Source organism: Colossoma macropomum, unplaced genomic scaffold, assembly GCF_904425465.1.
Source record: "Colossoma macropomum unplaced genomic scaffold, Colossoma_macropomum, whole genome shotgun sequence".
NCBI lineage: Eukaryota > Metazoa > Chordata > Actinopteri > Characiformes > Serrasalmidae > Colossoma > Colossoma macropomum.
Genome location: NW_023494792.1, coordinates 19,503,198 through 19,523,299, shown reverse-complemented (window position 1 = coordinate 19,523,299; position 20,102 = coordinate 19,503,198). Strand labels below are relative to the sequence as shown.

The window sequence follows — 20,102 nt, the reverse complement described above, 5'->3', positions numbered from 1 at the left end:
GATTTCTGATTCTTGTGCCATTTTCTCATTATTCAAAGAGCAGATGGGCTTTTAGGAGCACTTGATCAATACCTTTTAAAACTACATTAGCAGTGGACTAAACTGAACTATGATGACACCTTTTTCTCCACTCCATCAGATCTATGGAGGATATTGCAACATTTACATTTTCTGTACTTTAAACTTGATCAAATCTTGAATATGTTTGTCACAATGCAATTGTCGCTGTTGCAGAGACTGTTGGTGTGAGAGAAAAGGGTCACTTTAGTTGATCTGTGTAATACTGCACTATGCTGATCCTCTTGGGCCTCTCGAATTGCAATCAATACAAACCCAAGTTGTCTAATGGACCGTATCACCACGTTATGCTTTTCAGTTCTGCTGGCGCGTCTGCGCCCTTTTGTAATGACTCGAATACCTTACAATTGTAACGATTCTAGGGCGGAGAAGCATTCACAGTAAAGGTTTGTCACTTTGTGGCATAAAATACATTTGTTTCCACTGTTGCATGGGATGCAGAAGTTTGTCTGGAAAAAAAATCCTTCAAAGTAGTTCCCTCTGAGGGGACAAATCAGTGCGCTTCAGAGAGCGGCGTCGGTTTCGGAAGTAGTGCCGGCTGGTGTGCGAGTGAGCGAGTGTGTGAGAGAGAGTTTTCTCTCCACTGTCAAACGGTGAGTGTTGAAGTTGCAGCAGTTCGGACAGCCTTCAAAACTAAATGGACAGAAGTGTCAGAGCAAACTTTAACAGGACATGGATATGACCTAAACTGGCCCACATCTGATGAAAAAAGGTACGGACGTTTTCCATATTTGTCAGTAAACTCTAACTTATTCTCTAAGCTCGCTGTCTTTGTTGTTAGCCCGACCTACTTGACAGCTAACGTTAATCCTGCAGGCTAAAAGTAACGTTAGAGTGAAGAGATCTTGATTATTCACCGAAAAAAGTAAGTCAGCGTTACCTGGAATCCGCTAGCCAGATAGTTCGAGCACAGTTTTAACTTCCGAAGAGTGAATATATAAATTTTTATAGCTAACAAATTCATAAGTGAACGTTAAATAGTAAAAAGTATCTGAAACTACAGTAAGCGGACAGTCCGCCCCGCTCTGTAAAGTTACTGTTACTGTTAGCTAGAGTTAGCAGGCTAATGCAGGTTAGCTCAGCTCTGCTGTTCTCTCTCTCTCTCTCTCTCTCTCTCTCTCTCTCTCTCTCTCTCTCTCTCTCTCTCTCTCGGGTCTCGTGATGTTCGGTCATGCTGATATGCTGAAGTGACTGCAGTTAAAAATGATGTCGGTGACACGATTCAGGACTGTTTTAGTGGTCATCAGTGGACGGTTGGGGACATTAAAAAGTGAAGTAGTACCTGTGTGATGTTGAAGTTTTGTCGCTGCCTGTAAAACTCTGTACGTTGACCGGACAGTAACCGCGGGGAGGAGGAGGAGTGTCTGTCTGTAAGTCTGCTGCTTTAACACTGTCGGAATGTGCGAGCTTACTGTCAAAAATGTCTCCTCGACGAGGTTTGTGTTTCTGTCCACTGTTACAGCTGACAAACCGTCCTGTATTTCCTGGACGTGCCTGAAACCGAGACACCTTTATGTTGCAAATCGCGCTGAACAAGTTAGCTAACTAGTTAACTAGCGATTGAAAACAGAAAGGAAACTAAGTGCGACTTCTCTAATGACTCACGTAGGTGGCGCAGAAAAGTTTTAAACAAGCTCAAATGTTGTTTAAACGATGATGCGATGGCGCATACGGTCAGATGTGGTCATGCTTTTTAAATTAAATTGACCCTCATCATATGACTAGCAGGCAGCTTGAAGAAGGAAGCAGCAGTTCAGCGGCAGTGTCACCGTTCACCAAGGCCACGGGACAGACTTGGCCCAAACTCAGTAACTCATTGCTCTGTATTGTTGGATGATTGATGACATCCCTATGCACTCAGCTCTCTCTCTCTCTCTCTCTCCCCCCCCTCTCTTTCTCTCTCTCTCTCTCTCTCTCTCTCTGTCTGTCTCTCTCTCTCTCTTTTTTCTCTATGTCTCTCATCATTTATTTCTCCTAGCTCAGCAGGATGATTCCTGTGGTGCCTGAGTCGTACACTCATGTCTTGGCTGAGTTTGACTGTTTAGACCCCTTACTCTCTGCCCTGCGGCTGGACTCGGGCAGACTCAAGGTAGTAGAGCTACTCAACTGATACGGCGGATTTCATTTATGTGCACAGTTCTCATCATGCGCAATATTCATATTTAGATTGGTCATTTTCACTCCACATGTATGACTAGTTTTTTAAGGTTTGAAAGCATGCACTGCTTTTAATGTGCCCTAACGTGTTTATTAAGCTGTGTTTAAATTGTCTGTTGGTTTGATTATTTTATGGATATGCTGTGTTATTTTCTTCCATGCAGTCTCTTCCTATTCATCTGTGCCATGTTCATACACAGCATATATCCCTGGTCAGGTTACATGTTTTGTTGATTTGCCAAGTGAAAATAAGTTGGCATTTTCTAAAGAAAACACACTTATATATGATACTTGGCTGCAAATTATTTCTTTTTATTTGTTGAGCTCAATGTATTGGAAAAAAACACAAAATATAAAACGTGACTTCTGCACAGGTAAATTTATGTTTTATTATTTTCCCAGTATGTTAAATTTAGCAAATACATAGTAATTGTAATAGTTATTTTCACTTTGAAAATCAGCAAAATATCTGAGACATGCGCTCTTGAGCTTTTGAATTAAAACCTCATAGATTCCAATCCAGTCATGTTGTGGGTTGGATACTTATGTGTTCCATGTTTTTCCTTTGTTACTTTGTGTGTCTGTGTGTGTGTGTTAGTGCACATGCATTGCAGTGTCTAGGAAATGGCTTGCACTTGGCACCTCAGCAGGAGGGCTGCACCTCATCCAGAGAGACGGCTGGAAACAGAGACTCATCCTAACACACAAGGTGGTCACATTGTCTTCACCAAAGTGTTGAAAGTTTGAATGTTATGTTAAAATAATGAGAAATAACAAAGTTTGCTTTTTCCCACTCAGGAGGGCTCTATTACACAGGTAGCATGTTGCCCCCATGATGAAGACTTTATTGCTGTGGCAACAAGGTACTCCATCTTAACCTCTGTGCTCTACATTAATTAATTTCAGATAGACTGTTAATATTCCTGAATGTAGTTTGCATTTGGATTGTGTATGTGTGTTTTGAGTGTGTTCCCAGTGTATGTTTATGGTGCGTATTTATCTCAGCGAGGGTCTTGTGGTGGTGTGGGAGCTGCAGTTGGAGCGGCGGGGACGTCCTGAGCGTGCATGTGTGTCATGGGAGCACCGTGGACAGGCCATAACAGCTCTGTGCTGGGATACAGCAGCTCTTCGTGTCTTCATTGGAGACATGGGTGGAAAAGTGTCCTTTCTACGTGCTGGATCCTCCAAACTTGGCAAAGTATGAAAGGGCACCCTAATGCCTCACCATTCAACTGTACAGGTTTTAGATTCATCTTGAAGGAGCTTCCTGTTCTAAAATCTGATTGGCTGAGCAACTTTTGAAGCCATTGTAAATTACTCACTGTACAAATGATCACATACTTCAAATGAATTCTGTATTAATATGTCAAGTTCAAGAATCTTTGTACTGTTAATGGAAAAATCTTTTTTTTATTTCTTACGTTGCTGGACAACCATAAGCTACTGTAAATGACATTACTTGGAGAAAAAAAATGTGAACTGTTATTATTATTATTAATAATTAATGAAGTAATTTATTGAAAATAATTTTTTATCATTTTGCAATAAACCATTTCGCATAATGCTTAATAAAGCCCTTTAAGTGTTAATATCACCATAATATACAACCTCTTATTGTTTGTTGCTTTAAAGGGGAATTCCGATGATTTCTCAACATTTCTACACAGTTATATTGTTAAGATGGAAACAAAGTCAGTAAGAATGTTTCAATGTAAAATGCAGCGTTCTAGAGTCAGAGTCCAGCAGTGTTCTAGGAATCTGAGATTCTGAAATGTTGAATGTCTCTAAAAGCTGCCTCACAGAAACACTAAATGGTGACTCATAAATTGCCTGGAGCCACAAACACTGTTTTACAAATACAAAAAATAGAAAACATAAAAATACAATTATGGCAGATGTTCTGTGGCAGAATAGTACCCAAAGCAAAAATGTTTTTGGATTCACCTCTGCTTTACTGTTATCAACAGTACATGCTGAACTCAAAAGCAGGGTAGGTTTACTGCTGAACTGCTGAACCATTTCACATCAAACCACTCTGAATGGCTTTTCATCACAGTGATTGAATTAAACAGAAATCTTGACAAATTGGTGGAATTCCACTTTAAGTTGACATACTCAAATGATTGCATAATGTTGACCTTTACCTGTAAACACAGCAAGCATTTCAAAGGATTCTGTTTGTGTGTCTTTGCATGTACATTTCTGCAGGGTTCAGCGTTTGTGATCTTCCCAGTTCAGACTGTCACCACAGTAGACTCTCGTGTGGTGCAGCTGGGATACCTGGAAGGTCGTCTGCTGCTCTCTTCACTCAGCCGCTGCTACCTCTGTGACACTGAAAGGTGTGTGTATTTTGGATGTTTGTGTTTTCATTAGTGTGTTTTTAAGCAAATCTCATCATAAAGTAATAAGTCACTCTCAGATATTGTTTAAATACTTTGTCTCAGGGAGAAGTTTTGGCGAGTGGGCAATAAGGAGCGTGACGGAGAGTATGGAGCGTGTTTTTGTCCGCAGCAGCAGCAGGCTGGGCTGAGGGGGGTGGCTGGAGCTACCGGCCACCTGCTGTACTGCGCTCGGCCAGGCTCGCGTGTCTGGGAGGCCAACTTCAATGGAGAGGTGCTCAGTACTCATCAGTTCAAACAGCTACTTGCCTGCCCTGCATTGCCTCTCATCTCGTACAAGTAAGTGTTTCTGGATCTTTGCGTGTCTGTGGCACAAAGAAGAAGGAGTAGTTATTCATGTTTACTGAGAAAAAAATTAAATACAGGTTCCTAGATAGAAGTTTATAGTTGGACACAAAGTGCACAACGAATCTGGTATAAAGTGCATATCCTTGAAGCTGTCTTTGCCCTGAATTATTCCTGAATATTTTTTTTGTTCATGTTGATTATGTTTTTGTTGTTCTTGCTGTGTTCAGGAGTGAGCCACATTATAACCCAGGACAGAAGAGTCCTCAGTCCCTTGCTTTTCCTCGACTACTTCACTTTAGGTAACTTTCAGGAACATTATGAATTACGTTTACACAGATAAAGAACTGATGAATATATAAAACATTGATTGTAGAATGACTGTCATAGATAGATATAGATATGTTATAGAATGTTGTTTCCTAAGATGTTTCAAGTGCACTGGTGAAATTCATAAAATGCTTGTCTGTGTAAAATTGACGTTCATTTTTTACTGAAGAGGGTAAATGGATTTTTATGAGTTTTAAATGAGCTTTTGTGTGTTTGTGTTACAGTGATCAGAACCTCCTGACATGGACAGATTCTGCCATTTATATATTTACACCCCAGAGTGGACAAGTGTTGCTGTGGACTGAGGTCAAAGGTCAGAAATAGTGTGCGGGAATGGCCACTGCTTCTGTATTCTTAAATTAGTATATTTTTAGAAATTATTTGGCAGCTGAACTTATACCAGGTGCGAAGAGCACTTTTCATTAGGGTTTATTAAACCACTAGCCTAATGTGTGATTACTTGGCAAAGAAACAATATTATGCTTGTAAACTGTGGAACTCAATTCCACCTTCTATTAAACGGTCAAGTTCAGTTCACACGTTTAAAAAACATTTGAAAACGTATCTTTAACTTATTATTTAATTAAAACTCTACATCTCTTTTTTGTTTCTTTTTAAGTTGATTTGTCATTGTCTTGTCTATTACTGTAAAACATTATCACTTGTCTGTAAAGCACCTTGAGTTGTTACCGGTATGAAAAGTGCTCTATAAATAATGATATTGTTGTTATTATTAGTATTAGTAGTAGTGGTAGTAGTATATAGTTTTTGGAAAACATGTCATTTACAGGTTCACAGGTACATTTTTTCACTACTATTTCATTCAAGCTTCATCCCTACATAATTAACAGAGTGGGTTGAACTGTTACGTGAATGTAATGTTAGGAGTCTCGCCCAATGGAAGTGTTTCTGCCTTTGTGCTTCTAGTTTTTGAATGGGGGGGATCAGACTATGCTAATCTAACCATTTCTAATAGCAACTACTCACAGACACCTTGGTGTCATCAGAAAAAAGTTAATGTCATCTTATAAACTAAGACAACTGCATTTTGGTAATCCAAGGGCTTTATATGCGTTAAAATAGAATGTAACAAAAATGATAATAATATCACTAATATCACTATTATGAGTGTTAAGATTTAATATATGATCATAGTTATTTCATGCAGCAATACTATTTTTTACCTCCAAAATATTACAGTTTTACTGTACCGATTTTTTTTCTGCTGCCTATTATTTTTATGTAGATGACTGTTGTTCGTCCACTGTTGACATCACTATTTGTTGGTGAAAATGTTTTCTTCTGTCTTCTTAATCTCGGCCACCCTAGATATAGTAGACATCGCGGTGTTCCGTAGCGAGCTGTTCTGTCTCCATGGCGATGGGCACTTGTCTCACTTGTCATTGTTGCCTGCTGAACGTTGTGTGGAGAGATTGATGAGGCGAGAGAGCTGGACACTGGCTGCCACTGTCTGCTGCATGTTCCAACACGCTATAGTGGCATGCAGGGTACGCACACTTACGCATGATTATTTAGTCTCACATCAGTCTTGACTAATTCACACTCTCCTAACATACCAACTAGGATATGTTGGCACAGCTTGCTTCCTGTGAAAGAACACACAGGCACAGATATATATATATATATACTCTTTTTCATTTTTGCTCACTTTTCTCCCACAGGCAAGAAAATCTATCCCCACTGACCGCCTGGAACACCTCAAGGCCCAGCTTAGCTCCACCTCCCAGCAGCAGCTGATCAGCCAACTGGAGGAGGTTATCAGCAAGTTGGAGCCTTTAGACTCTGCCTGCAGCAGTCGCAGAAGCAGTATCTCTTCTCACGTGAGCCTGGTAGTTGACAACACAGGGTCAAATTTAATCGAGCTAATACCTAACCAGTTTTACTGTATGTACTTGTCAGCCAAAGCAGGATCCTCGGGGTTCCAATATCTGTATCATTTTATAAATATTTGTATTTGCAGCTTCAGTATAAGATGACAATCTTTTAAGGACATAAAGATGCAGAGTGAGACATGCAATGACAAATGTCAGTATAATCAGTGATGTTGAGAGCAGAGGTTGACTCTAATGTGAATGCATCTTCTTCATTAGGAAAGCTTCAGTGTGCTGGACTGTGGCATCTACCGTGTCATCAGCCGTAGAGGCAGCCAGTCTGATGAGGACACCAGTTCCCTCGTTAGCCAGTCAATGCTGGAGGAGGAGAGGCTCAAGGAGTTTAACTTTGCTCAGGAAGAGGAGCAGGGGGAGCATGGTAAGAGGGAGACGGACAGAGAGCAGACACTAACTAAAATCGAAGAACAGGATCTACACCATCAGATATAGTGAAAAGCTTTTTATCTGTCTGTAGTGTAAAAAGCACAAGGTGTCTGATACAATGTGACTGACAATGTCTTGCCCCAAGAGTCTGTAGGTACATTTATATTGTGGATCAAAAAGGGATTTTGTTTGACACACTTGAGTAACTGACTAAGATTGCGTAGTAGATTGTGTACTTTGTATAGTATCAGAACTGTGAGTGCTGTGAGTGAAAGGTGAGAACATGTGAAATAAAAAAAACCTGAAAGCCCTTTAAAGGTCAGTTTGCTGTTCATTTCAGCAGTCTAGCAGACCATACAAGCATCTCTTACAAAGCACAGTGATTGTGTTCAGGCAGATTTCTTTTTCTTTTGCTTTTTTATGACTGAATATTTTAACCACGTGAATTACTTTTTTTTTGTGAATCACCTCTTTTTTTTCCCTGTATTTCTTTTTTTCCACTTCTCCTGTTTATGTCATCTTATATCTTCTCCTTTTCTTTAATTTATTCTGTTCCCTTTGGCTGTTCTTTGATTTATTCTGAACCAATTCATTCCCTCACCCCTGCTTTTTACCCTCATACCCCAACACTCTAATTTTATGCATTTTACATCCTTTCACTCCTATCTCATCTTTTCATTTCGTGTCTTTTTTGCCCCTCTTCCATCTGTGTTGCTTCTGTTCTTCATAACCTTTTCTCCATCATTCTGTATCTGTGCTTTTCTATTTCTCTTCTGCTTTTCTCTTCCTCTGTTTTTCCATTCACATTCAGACTCTCAGTCATGTGTGCGTGTAGAGGGGGATAAATCAGATATCGGCCTGCAGTTTCATCTGCCACTCTCATTCCGCCCCAAACCACCACGCATCGCCCTGCAGGCTGTTAAAGACAGGTATTCTCACTGAACCAAATGCACAAAATCTCTGCTGCGTTCTTTTCCACACCCCATTTACAGGAAGGTTACAACTCAGCTAGTCAGGCACTAGTGCAGAAATGGCCCCTAGCAAATACAGGCATGATTGTGCTATATAAGCTTCCATATATTAGCATATTAGAGTCCAGGTGAACACACAAACACACCCCCAGTATTACATTATATTGCAGTATACAATATAATAAACAAATCCACCCGAATAGATAAAGATCTGGTACATTTCTACGGTACACGTCTAGTTACACATTCATAAAAAAAGTAAAAAGACTCATCTAGACAAGATCCGTTTTCTTTGGCCAGCTGAAGAGGAAGTGAAACTAAACAGATTTATCAGTGCAGAAAAAGTACCTTGCTAAAAGTAGATTATTTTTGTATTGTAACTTCCTCTTTCGACGTTTCTGCTAGATTAAGAAAGAGCCATCACCTTCACTGCTGGGTCTTTTTTCATTTTGCGTTGCTTCATTCCATATGAACGGTATGTTTGTTGTTCAGTCTTGTAGTTTCTGTGTTATTCTTATATTACACAGTCTTTATTTATCATGTTTGTTTACACTTCAGGTTTACGTTTAAGTACTTGTAAGAAGGTATACGTAGTTTGGTTTGTAGTGTGAGTCTCATCTTTAATTCTTTAAGTCCTCTTTGGAAGCTTTGAATGAATAGTGGTGAAATCATTATGTGTAGCTAATCTTTTGTGTTTGTATGTTTGCATTTAACAGTGTGTCAAGCTTTATGAAGAAGACCACAGAGAAGATCAACACACTGCAAATGAACTCTGACCTTTGGACCCGACCTGAGCATAGGGAGAGCGGGCAGGGAGAGATCACAGCCTCAGCTGCCCCATTCCCAGATGAAGTGGACAATGAGTGTGTTTCTTTTTGGTGATCTTTAATTGCATAATGACACCTGTTCAGTGTAATCATTGACTTAGTTAACTTTGTTTTCCAACCTTAGAACAATTGTTGAGCATGCGGAGAATGATCTACAGGAGCTGAGAGCAGCAACAGAGAAGGCCGTGTGAGTACCAGCCAGAGATGAGATTGAGAAATTGAGTGTTTTTCAAAAGTATATCAATATAGTGTTGAAATCAAGGCTCCTCTCAACAGGGAGTCCCCTTTACATGTCCAGAACCCTGGCCTAAACTAAGTACAGCTTTCCTTTCTCCCTCTGTTCCTTTTCTCTCTCTATCTCCCTTTAGCTTACAGATCCAGGACCCTCTAGTTCTTTTGGAACCTGGCTGCCTGACACAGGTCCTCCTAGAGTGGGTCCCTGTTCTGGAGAGAGTCCTGGGACCAGAGGACCATGTTGACAGAGAAGGAGATAATAAAGAGAAGAAGGAGGAGAAGAAGAGCTTTGAAATGGAAGATGAAGATGCAGATATTCAGTCATGTTCCACCTTCTCTCAGTCTGACAGTGCAGACAGCTCACAGACAGAACAAGACCACACCTCAGCCCTACAGAAGGGAGAAGGCCTTACTGATAGCAGCCTCAGTTCTGTCCCTCCTGCTCCGGTGTTCTCATCACCCTTGGCGGCTCAGGTGAAATTGATTCAGCCGCACTTGCCCTCTGACCTCCAGGATAACCTCACTCAGCTTGCCTGTCTTTACTTGGACCTGGGCTGCCCAGGTGGAGCAGATGATGGAGGAGTGGAGAAAGTGTGTGTGTTTCTGCGGAAGTTCTTTTTCCTCCTGGATAAGGAGAGAGTCAGGAGGATGTGTATGTTGAGGTACAGAGAGCAACCAGATGTCTTGAAGGCGTATATTGCTGGCATGCTGGGTAAGTATCTTTTTTTTTCTACCTAAAAAGTGATGTGTTAAATAACAATACTGTTATGTGTCCCCTCTTTGAACACTACAAATTTCATATTGCATTACATATTGTTTCATATTAAAAGTAAAACAAAATGTGTTTTGTAAACATACAGATGTGTGTAGTTAAGGACAGAATGTGTTATTTTTAAGACAATATTAAGATTAAGACTGTGTTGTTTGTAAGAGTGTAGTATCCATATTCACTGTTTAGAGACAATTACGTATGGGTGGGCAATATGACAGTATTATTGTTATAAATTACATCACAGTATTTTTTCTGGCCATATCATGGGTGTCACCAGTGCTTAAAGACCAATAACCAACTACAATTTATTTCAAAATATTATTGAAATAAATCATTGTATTTATAGTTTTGATAGTATTATTAAATATGGCAGTATTGATGCTTCTTTGTCTGTTCCAGCTTATCAAATCACAGAAAAAGTAACCATGCATAGAGATGCATATTGTGTATTGTGAAAATGTCTTGATGTGTCATGATATTTTATTTTTGCTATGTCACCCATCCTTAGTATTACACACTATTTACTGTTACAGAGAAGGACCGGTTATTTAATTAGTCTTGCTTCACCTTTAAAATAAACTTGCTCTCTATTCAGACATCGTACCAGAACTTAGGACAGTGAAGTCTCTTTGAACCCTGTCTTATGTAATTTAGCCAAATTTTTAATGAAAAGCAAGTTTAACAAAGGTGTGCCATTCATAGTACATACGCAGGCAGCAGTAAGATTTAGAAAGAATAAAATTAAGTTCAGATCCACAAAGTTTTACACATAATGAATAAATAAATCTGGTAATCTTTTTGCTCCCTGCTTAAAGTCAGAATTGCCTTTTTATTACATTTTATAATGTGTTTGTACAGTGCGGTAGCACTACTTTGTATACATATACATATGTAAAGCAAATTTCCATAAACCTTAGTGGTTAGTTACGCAGTTTCATTGGACCTTAGTGGTTAGTTTAATCGTTTAATGAGGTTACATCAGTTGTGTCAGGTAACATCAGAGAGTGCCAAACCAGTTGACTACTGAGCAGTGGAGTGCTTCTTAGCCTGTCCAAGTAATTGCATTGTGTATATGTGTCATCAGAGTTCACCCAGGGCAGTAAGGTGGTGGAAGTAATCCAGAAAGGAGACTTGCTGAAGTCACTGCGCAGTCTAAGAGAGCTGCAGCCCTGGAATGCTCCCATGCTTCTGTCTCACCTTTACAGGCAAGTTGTACATATGTACAAACACGTACTACGTTACACTTGATTCAGAGTTAGAATTGGAGCGGGGCTGGAGGGGGGCTCCTGTAATAGTATAGGCATCTCCAATAAGAAAGACAAAATTTAACTTGAATAAAATAAGTATTTTCTGTCTAAATGAATGCCCTCACATGAGATGACTAGCCTCTTTTTAAAATTTTCATTGTGTTCAACATTAGATTCTTTCCCTTGAAAATACTGTTAACTCACCCGGCCTGAATTTCTAACCTAACTATACAATACACTGAGCCACACCACTTTGGTTTAAAACTGCAGGTGCTTGAAGCGTGAGTACCTCTTAAACTCCTGAGAAACGAGGTATTTTTTTTCTTCATCAGAAGCCATGAACACACAGAAAATAAATGTTGTTAGCAGCCATTGTATAAACCAACAGATTTTTTTGGCAGAGATTTAACTTCTTACCTTTTGATTTGAATCATGATTTTATTTCACTTGCTATGGAACCAAACCTGCCTACTAAATCAGTTTGTTTCACTGCCAGAGTAATATATTTTAATTAATTAACTGAGAAAAGGAAGGCCATTAGACCTCCTTCCCCAGTTGTCTTTGAATCAGCTTCTATGTCATAAAGAGCTTGACATGTTTTTCTTTTCTTTAATTTTGTCATTTGATATTAAGAGAGTCCTTCCTAAGAATGCTAGTAAAACATCTGCAGGGATAACCCACACATATATATATTACGACCATAAAATACATCAATATATAGGTCACCTCATAGTCAAGCCTTCCACTAGGGGACACTGATTTGTTCTGTACTTAGTGTTCAATATGGTCACAGGATGCTGCTCTGCTTGTTAATTAGTTTTTCCATTTATTTGTTCTTAATTAAGTAATTTGTGAAGTAAAGTTTTTTGTTCTCTTTTCTCTGTTGTAGACTGTATGAGAAACATGGAGAGGTGGCCGTTCGTGCATACCCTCAGTTCTACCCTACAATCCTTCCCTCTGACGTCATGGCCATGGTCCAACCCAGTCACTTTTTGCCCTACCTAGACAATCTGATTCAGTCCCAAGTTGAGGAACAAAGGTATTCATAACAAATAACAGGAGTTAGAAACGTTGTCAGTGCTTACAGATATACAGATACCTGCCAGAGTAACCTACATTATTGAGTAAATATGCATAATTAATTGCACATGTAGTGTACATGTTTAAAGTCATTTATGAGCTCTCGCTCTAAAGTGTCTGTCCTGACAAGACTGTTTTCCATCCAATTATATGGGCAGACACGGAATGATTTGTTGCACATATAAACAGTGTAACGCATGCTGGCTTGCCATTTCCCTCTCACACACCAAATCCTAACACAACCGATGTCAGTATTGAAGTGTTTATAGGAGAAGCTACTGAAACCTTTCTTTCACCACCATTAACAAAATGCCAGATGGTAGAATGTCAGATGTTACTGAGAATGGTGTCCAGAGACTCTGAGAATCTGTTTAGATCTTTTGTAATAATTTGTCATTTTATAGCCAGCCTCTGTTCATATTTAAAAACCACGAGCAGTTTAATAAAATTGACATTTGTGTATCAGCATTCGTTATGCACCATGAGGATATGTTATCATTGCTCAGCTAGTAGTCATTCACACAAGTACATTTAAATTATTTCAAAATTATTTACTAATGCTGCTTCTGCTGAAATGCAGTTGATGAATGGTGTAACTAAAAAAAAAGTATCTGACATGTATCACAAAATTACCTATTAGTACACCTCTAGACCAGCTCCTTCAGAACAGACATCTCTCTCTCTCTCCAGACTCTCTTTCTTGGGGTCACTCCTTCAGCCTGAAACATTGCGACAAGATTGGCTAGAGCTGGCTCTTACCCATGATGCACCGCAGAGAGAGGATACAATTACAACTGACGGACAGCCAAAGTATAAATCTGTTATTCTTTAAGTGTGTTTTTGTATGTAGACAGAAGAAAACTTACTCCTGAAACTGAGCAATTGTTGTATTAGAAATCACGGTAACACTTTCTATGAATGTCACCTTTGTAAGCATCTATAAACACATTCATAACATGTTATAATGCATTCATAAGGCATTATAAACATGGCTATAAATATTTATAAAAATGTATTATATGTTATAGCCATGCTTATTATGCATTATGAATTGTTAACGTAGTACATTATAAGTACTGATCATAACAAATTATAAGAGCTCATAAGTTGTATTTGTCCACTCTAAGTAAAGTGAAGCATACTGTAGTAAAGCCTCCTCCAGTGTAAAGAGTGAGGCTTCAAGTTGCAGTATTTACTGAAGAATTTACTGAAACACTAAAACATACACAATAAAGCACATTACAGGCTTCAAATGTCAGAGTTTAAACTAGGGCTGCCATCAGTGTTTTACCCAATGTGGGAAAGTCAATGTACGCCACCGTTAGCTTGGTATTTGTCTTTACGCTTTCCAAGCTGGGACTGACTTCTTTGGCACTGACAGTATAACATGTTATCGACACTACTTATAATGCATTATATTAACAATTCATAATGTATAATAAACATGGCTATAAAGTTTAATTCATTTTTATAAATGTTTATAATCATGTTTATAATGCCATATGAATGCATTATAAGATGTTATAAATGTGTTTATAGATGCTTACAAACATGACATTCATAGAAAGTGTTACCAAAATCACTATATATTTATAGAACATTTAAAGGACCCATATCCTACATTTTTCTTGTGTTTTATTTTTTTCCCTTGAGGTCCACTTATAAAATATGTGTGGTTTATGTACCAAAAATGATCCTAGTTCAGTTTTACATGACATTTTACAAACTCTCTTTATCCCTTAGAATTAAACAGGCCGTTTTTTGTTTCTGCACCTTAAAGACTGATTTAAGATAAAACAAAGCTCTGTTTTGACTGGCTATCCTGTATTGTGCCTCATTCAAAAAGCAGTCCAGGCTGAAATACTCTAGATGTCTTGGTTCTTGTGAAAATCACAGAAACAATGAATTCAAAATGTGCTGTTTTTGCAGCTTAGTATCCATTTAATAACTGTTCGGACTGGGTAGTGAATGGAATGTTTTTTTGACTTTTGATGATTTTTACATATTTCTTCAAACTCCTTTGTTTCAAAAAAGCAAGGGAAATTTAGTGTACCATGATGTGGCCCTGAAAATACAGCATATATTTTAAATAAAATATATACTGTGCAAATTTATTATAAAAATATTTCTAATGTTATCGCTCTTGTTGAAAGGTGGCATTCTCACTACTTTTGCTGGGGCTATGGGCGTCTGTTATCACTGCTGATCCGCCTGCCTGCTGACCTTGCCTCCAAACAGAAGATGCTGGAGTCATGCAGAGAATGTGGGTGAGTGCAGCAATGTTCCAGCTCTCAGGGATAAAATACTACTCAAAAATGAAAAATCTTACCTTGTTTTTGATCATTTTTTGTGGGAGAGAGAACCTAGTGCTACAGGTTTATGTCTGTGGAATGAGTGTTTCTCTAGGATTCAAATAGGGAAAAGGGACAATGTTTGATCAAAGCATTAAATCGTTCAAGTTTTTACATTAAGATGCTGTAACTCTGCTCTCCTGATGATACAGGGGGAGCTTCCTTTGGCTCCTGTCTTGTTTAACAGCAGATTGTATCCTCTCACAGGTTCTGGACAGGCTACTTGTATTTGTGCAATGAGCTGCAGCGCCGCACTGAGGCGTTCTCTGCCATTTGCAGACTGGATGATATGACTCTGCTGGAGGAGCCCAATGGTAAAAAGCTCTCTCTATAGCATTGCTGTTAGTGATTTAGGACTAGTTGTACATAATGTTAAATAATGATCTTTATGTATTTTCAATATAGATTGTTCTGATAGTGTTGTTTCTGGTTCTCTGTAGGTATAGTTCCTCAGACAGTTGAGGAGTGGATGTTATTGATTCAGCTTTGTCAGCAGCACCGCAACAGCAGCAGCCCCTCAGCTTCAGCCGTCACCCTTTCATCCTCTGGCGACGCCACCTGTCAGTCCATTCCAAACAAAAGTAACAGCACCAGCAGCGATACCTGCACAAGTGACATGAATGGTAAAGGCATCAATAGTGGGCCTGGTGACCCATCTAATGATTCAGTGGATTGGAGCAGCCAGGTGAACGTGGAGAAGTTGACGTTGTGTCTAGCTCGAGCTGTGGGACCTGATCGGGCTTTAGCAGCTCTGCAGGAGTGTGGAGTGCAGTTGGAGCTCAGCCCCCACTCTACACTCATGTGTGAGCTTCTGAGAGTGGCAGAGAAGAGGCAGAGGTGAGGGGATAAAGAGTTTTTGGATGTAGTGACCCCTACAGGATATCTGTCGCTACTGCAGCTATAATGATTATGAGACACAGGCCAGTTTTGCAGACATGGATTAAGCATAGTCTTGGACTAAGTTGTGTCAATATTTTTCCATTAAAAGTTCCATTAATTTAGGGTCAGGCTTAATCTGAGTCTGTATAACCAGGCTACACTATTGCTATGAGCACAGTATTTACAGGCTGCACATCTTCAGTCTCATATGGCTAGTCTCAATCATTCTCTCTTTGTCTTTGTTACTCTCTCTCCAGAGCTCTGATCCAGACTATGCTGGAACGGTGTGATCGATTCCTCTGGTCTCAACATGCCTAATGGAGATTCTCCTCTGGGTCTTCCTTCTCACATCCTCACTGCTCTCTTCACCACACAGCAGGACATTCTGAAGCTTCCAGCATCTACACTACAGTCTGCCCTCTTTAGTTATGTCAGGGATAATAGGTATAATTTTCTCAGTGTTTGAGTGCTGGATCTATTTTTGCCTTTCGTTATCATTTTTTTATTGAATATATGAACAAAGGAGAACTGCTTCTGTATCTGCACTCTTATTCTGAGAGGCTTTATGGTTCCCTGGACCCATTTAAAAACATCTTATGTTGATGGTGCTATTTATACATACTGTTTTTAATATTTAGTGGCTAAGATCAGATGCATTTTCCCAGGACCACCATTTTGCTATTTGCTTCTTCCAGTAGGTACTTTGCGTGCTGCGTAAGCTAACACTGTCTGTGTTTCAGAATCTTAGACCTGCATGAATTTCTGAGTAAGGGTTTGTTTGTATTCATTGGATTGTAAAAATTTGTTTGGACCATTACAAAGAGTTATGTGTGAAACTACCTGTATAATAGAATGAGCATTCTACTGCAACGACCCATGCAAGCATACAATCTCTGAATCAGGCAGTATCCCACAAAACAGTTGCCTGACTTAAAGAGGGATTCTAGTCTTGCCTTAAGTCATTCCTTTCATTGTTGACCTAAATTTCCTTAAACTATGTAAAGCCCGATCAGGAATTTCCGAAAGTGTGCCATGGTCAGCTAGAGATTAGCTAGAGTTAACAGAGGTGGTAAACGTTTATTATTAGTTTATTATTGTGATATTTTTAAAAGGTTATTTTCCTGATTTTTGAAGGCGTCCTTCACTGCAGTATCACAACTCGTCTGCTTGTTGCAGCAGTTCTTGATTTAGGCTGTGTTTATGACAGTATTAACAATGCATTTTTGTTTCTTCTTGTTTCTTAAATAATATATGCTTAGATTTATTTATTTATTTGCATCTAAAGGTATTTTTCTTTGAGAATATATGTGAACATTTGTGAGCCTTAAAACAATCAAACAAAAAAGATCCAAGCACATTTCTAATATGTCAACAAGAAAGACTTTTCTTGCAACTAAAACTTTAGGCCTTGTTGGTGACTTGCTGCTTCTTGGAATGTTAGTATTGTGGCAACTGTGGTGAAGATGATAATAAAGATGTCTTCCATAGGAATAATCAAATTATTTATTCATGCATGTTATGTGTACAATTGACTCTAAATGTACTGGCACCAATAAATATATAAGAAAATGTTTAAATATTTTTTAAGTGCTGAAATACTTCCAGCATAAAGTATTCTTTGAATTAGTCCATTGAATAAACACTTTCATGTTGTCATTTATATTTCCCCAAAGAGGACACCCCTGTTTTCAGCATTGGAGCCCCCTTTGGCAAGAATAATAACTACAAGTCTTTTTGAGTAATGCTTCATCGGGTCGGTGAACATGTTGGACTGTTCCTCCAAGCAGAACCTTTCCACCTGGCCACCAGGATTTTGGATAAAATATCTTTTGATTATGATTATTTTAAGTACTTCTAAGAATTACTGATGCCATTGATCTTCACAATGGCCCAGATTTCCCATCGGAATTTATCATACTCTTTCCAAAGATTGTGTGATGCCAAATGTACCTGGGATGACTGATGACTGTACAAAACTACTTCATCTCCTCTGACCACAGCATCCAGTCAACTCCATACAACATGGTTCAAACAAATGTTTTTATATGAACAAATGACCAACAGCCCCTTTCCCTTTTCCAGTAATACCTCTCCTTGTTGATTGTACTCTCTCCCTGGCCCAGGCTCAATCAGATAGAACTCCCACACACCTGGAGAGAAGAGTAGTGATAGACAGAGGATTTGAGGAGAGAAAAAAAGAGTACGTTCTGGAGGACTGATAAGAGAAAAACTTCAAATTGGAAAGTGAGGACTGCCGATGATGTCAGAGAGTGGATTCCAGTCTAGTGCTTCTTTAAAGGTTTTGATTGTTCTTGCTGAGCTCCTGCATTTGACTCGGTGTAAGGAAAGGTTAAATATGCTTTTGTGCTAACTGATCGTTGGGCCTTTGAAACTAAACCTTGCCTCAATGACATACTGACCTACAGAACAGCCTGCCTGCCACAAGATGTAGTGCTCATTCACTGCCACCAGAAAAGCTAAGGATGCAATTACCATTAACATATTAGAGTTATAATATATGTATAATAAATTTAAATTACTAGAATTATAGTGGTTATAGTATCCCGTTTTACCGATTGACCATTTTTCTGTTCTTTTTTTAACTGAAGAACCAGTTACAGTGAGTTCCTGTAATTGCTCAATTTAAATTCAGTTTAAACTCCTCATTACTACATATAAAGCATTTAAAGTAGCTCCCTCACTCACACATATATTCATTTCTTGTTTTAATATTTGCTTTGCAAGCATATTCATTGTTAATATATTCAACGTAGATATATTGTAGTGAGCGTGGGTCTTGTGCAAAATTGTGCAGTATTGTGCAAAAATCAGAGACCACCCCTCACTTACTTAATTTCTTTAATTACTTAAAGTCAAAAAGGCCATTAAGTACAAGTTATTTATTTTTTTCAGTAGATATTTCTGAAGAGATTAGATATAACATCATCTACTTGCATAAGGAAGGGGGAAGTCAAAGAAAATTGTGACAAAACAGGAGTTTCCAAAACTGAAGTTCAAAAAATGATTAAAAATAAGGAGAAAATGGGACTTCCAACAACCATGCAAGACCTGGTAGACCACCAAAACTGTCACAATCAGATAAACAGCACTTAAAGCTTTCATCTTTGTAAGAGAGGCATTCCACTCTTGCTTTAGATCTGAAAAAATCCACAGGTGTTTCTGTCCATCCTTCCACTGAGAGAAGACAACTCAACACTATGAGTCTGAAAGGATGTGTAGCTGTCAAGAAGCTGTTACTGAGAAAAGGCAATAGACAAAAAAAAGAAAATTTGTAACTCAAAACAAGGTGTTGGTGTTCTCAGAATAGTGGATTGACCACCCCAGAGTCCAGACCTCAACATCACTGATTGTGTTTGAGAAAGGGTAAAGAGTAGACACACTAAACACTGAAAAATTAGGTATTATAATTAGTAATTGAGGCTTTTGTGTTATTGTTAAATGTTTTCTGACTTTTTTATTATTATTATTATTATTATTATTATTATTACTACGCTTTATCAGTTTAGTGTGAATAGAATACACAAAGCATTCCATTAACATGCATTGCGTTATAATAAAAGTGAATAAATGTAAAGGTTTTTCATTTGGACAACTCAACAGCTCTTGGGAACAGAGGGGGGTGCATGTGGTAACCTAATTAAAAACTAGTTTGATAACCTAATTAGATAAACGATGGAATTGGGTCTGACTTTTGAGAGTATTGGGGTGGGATTGTGTGTGTGGGAGTGCGTGTGTGTGTTCGGTATTGTTTGATGTGGGATTGTTGTCACCGTCCAGTCAGATAAGAGAATTCTGCACATTCCGAGTCGACTGTAGCCAGACTATAAAAGTCCAAAGCTTCATGATGACCGATTATTTCAGAGGGTGACCCACTCACGCACTGGTCTAGTCTATAATAATAGTGATAAAAATAATATTTGGGCACTGGATTATACGCTTTAGTCAGTTTTAGTGCATATATTAGCTCAGATGTTCAGATTAAAGGAAACAATGTTATAGTTGGTGCAGAGAGTCAACCTGGTGTCAGAATCAAGTGATCTTCAATACAGATGGATGCTGTTCGCATGGCAAGTATAATTAATTACATTTTATTGTGATGCAGGTGTGAGTACTTCTGAATATAAGGAACACATTCAAGAATCTTGTTTCTGTTGTAGGTGCCTTTTTCTTTCTTCACTCTGGCACTTATGATGTG

General features: G+C 38.7%; 1 protein-coding gene across 5 annotated transcripts; it reads left to right on the top strand.

Annotated features, from left to right (window-relative positions):
- Nucleotides 1–631: 631 nt before the first annotated feature.
- Nucleotides 632–17,467, top strand: hps5 (HPS5 biogenesis of lysosomal organelles complex 2 subunit 2). Of its 5 annotated transcripts, none has more exons than XM_036576401.1 (23): nt 632–790; nt 2,062–2,167; nt 2,834–2,944; nt 3,034–3,098; nt 3,241–3,433; nt 4,444–4,574; nt 4,680–4,913; nt 5,150–5,221; nt 5,474–5,562; nt 6,579–6,757; nt 6,932–7,099; nt 7,361–7,520; nt 8,337–8,454; nt 9,213–9,359; nt 9,448–9,510; nt 9,692–10,269; nt 11,414–11,534; nt 12,466–12,615; nt 13,347–13,466; nt 14,810–14,923; nt 15,215–15,321; nt 15,448–15,844; nt 16,144–17,467. In XM_036576401.1, the coding sequence occupies exons 2-23, from the start codon at nt 2,066–2,068 to the stop codon at nt 16,202–16,204; spliced, it is 3,480 nt and encodes a 1,159-aa protein (XP_036432294.1). In that variant the 5' UTR covers nt 632–790; nt 2,062–2,065; the 3' UTR covers nt 16,205–17,467. The 5 variants fall into 5 exon arrangements, with proteins under 5 accessions (XP_036432294.1, XP_036432296.1, XP_036432292.1 ...); XM_036576403.1 differs by having other exon boundaries at nt 2,057–2,167; nt 6,932–7,090; XM_036576399.1 differs by having other exon boundaries at nt 2,057–2,167.
- Nucleotides 17,468–20,102: the final 2,635 nt, after the last annotated feature.

What these genes read in the sequence shown, in the direction of transcription:
- hps5 (XM_036576401.1), top strand. Translation starts at nt 2,066, where the DNA reads ATGATTCCTGTGGTGCCTGAGTCGTACACTCATGTCTTGGCTGAGTTT. An exon ending in ACGCTATAGTGGCATGCAGG is followed by an intron (nt 6,758 to 6,931) that starts GTACGCACACTT and finishes TTTCTCCCACAG; the next exon opens with GCAAGAAAATCTATCCCCAC. An exon ending in CTTCTGTCTCACCTTTACAG is followed by an intron (nt 11,535 to 12,465) that starts GCAAGTTGTACA and finishes TCTCTGTTGTAG; the next exon opens with ACTGTATGAGAAACATGGAG.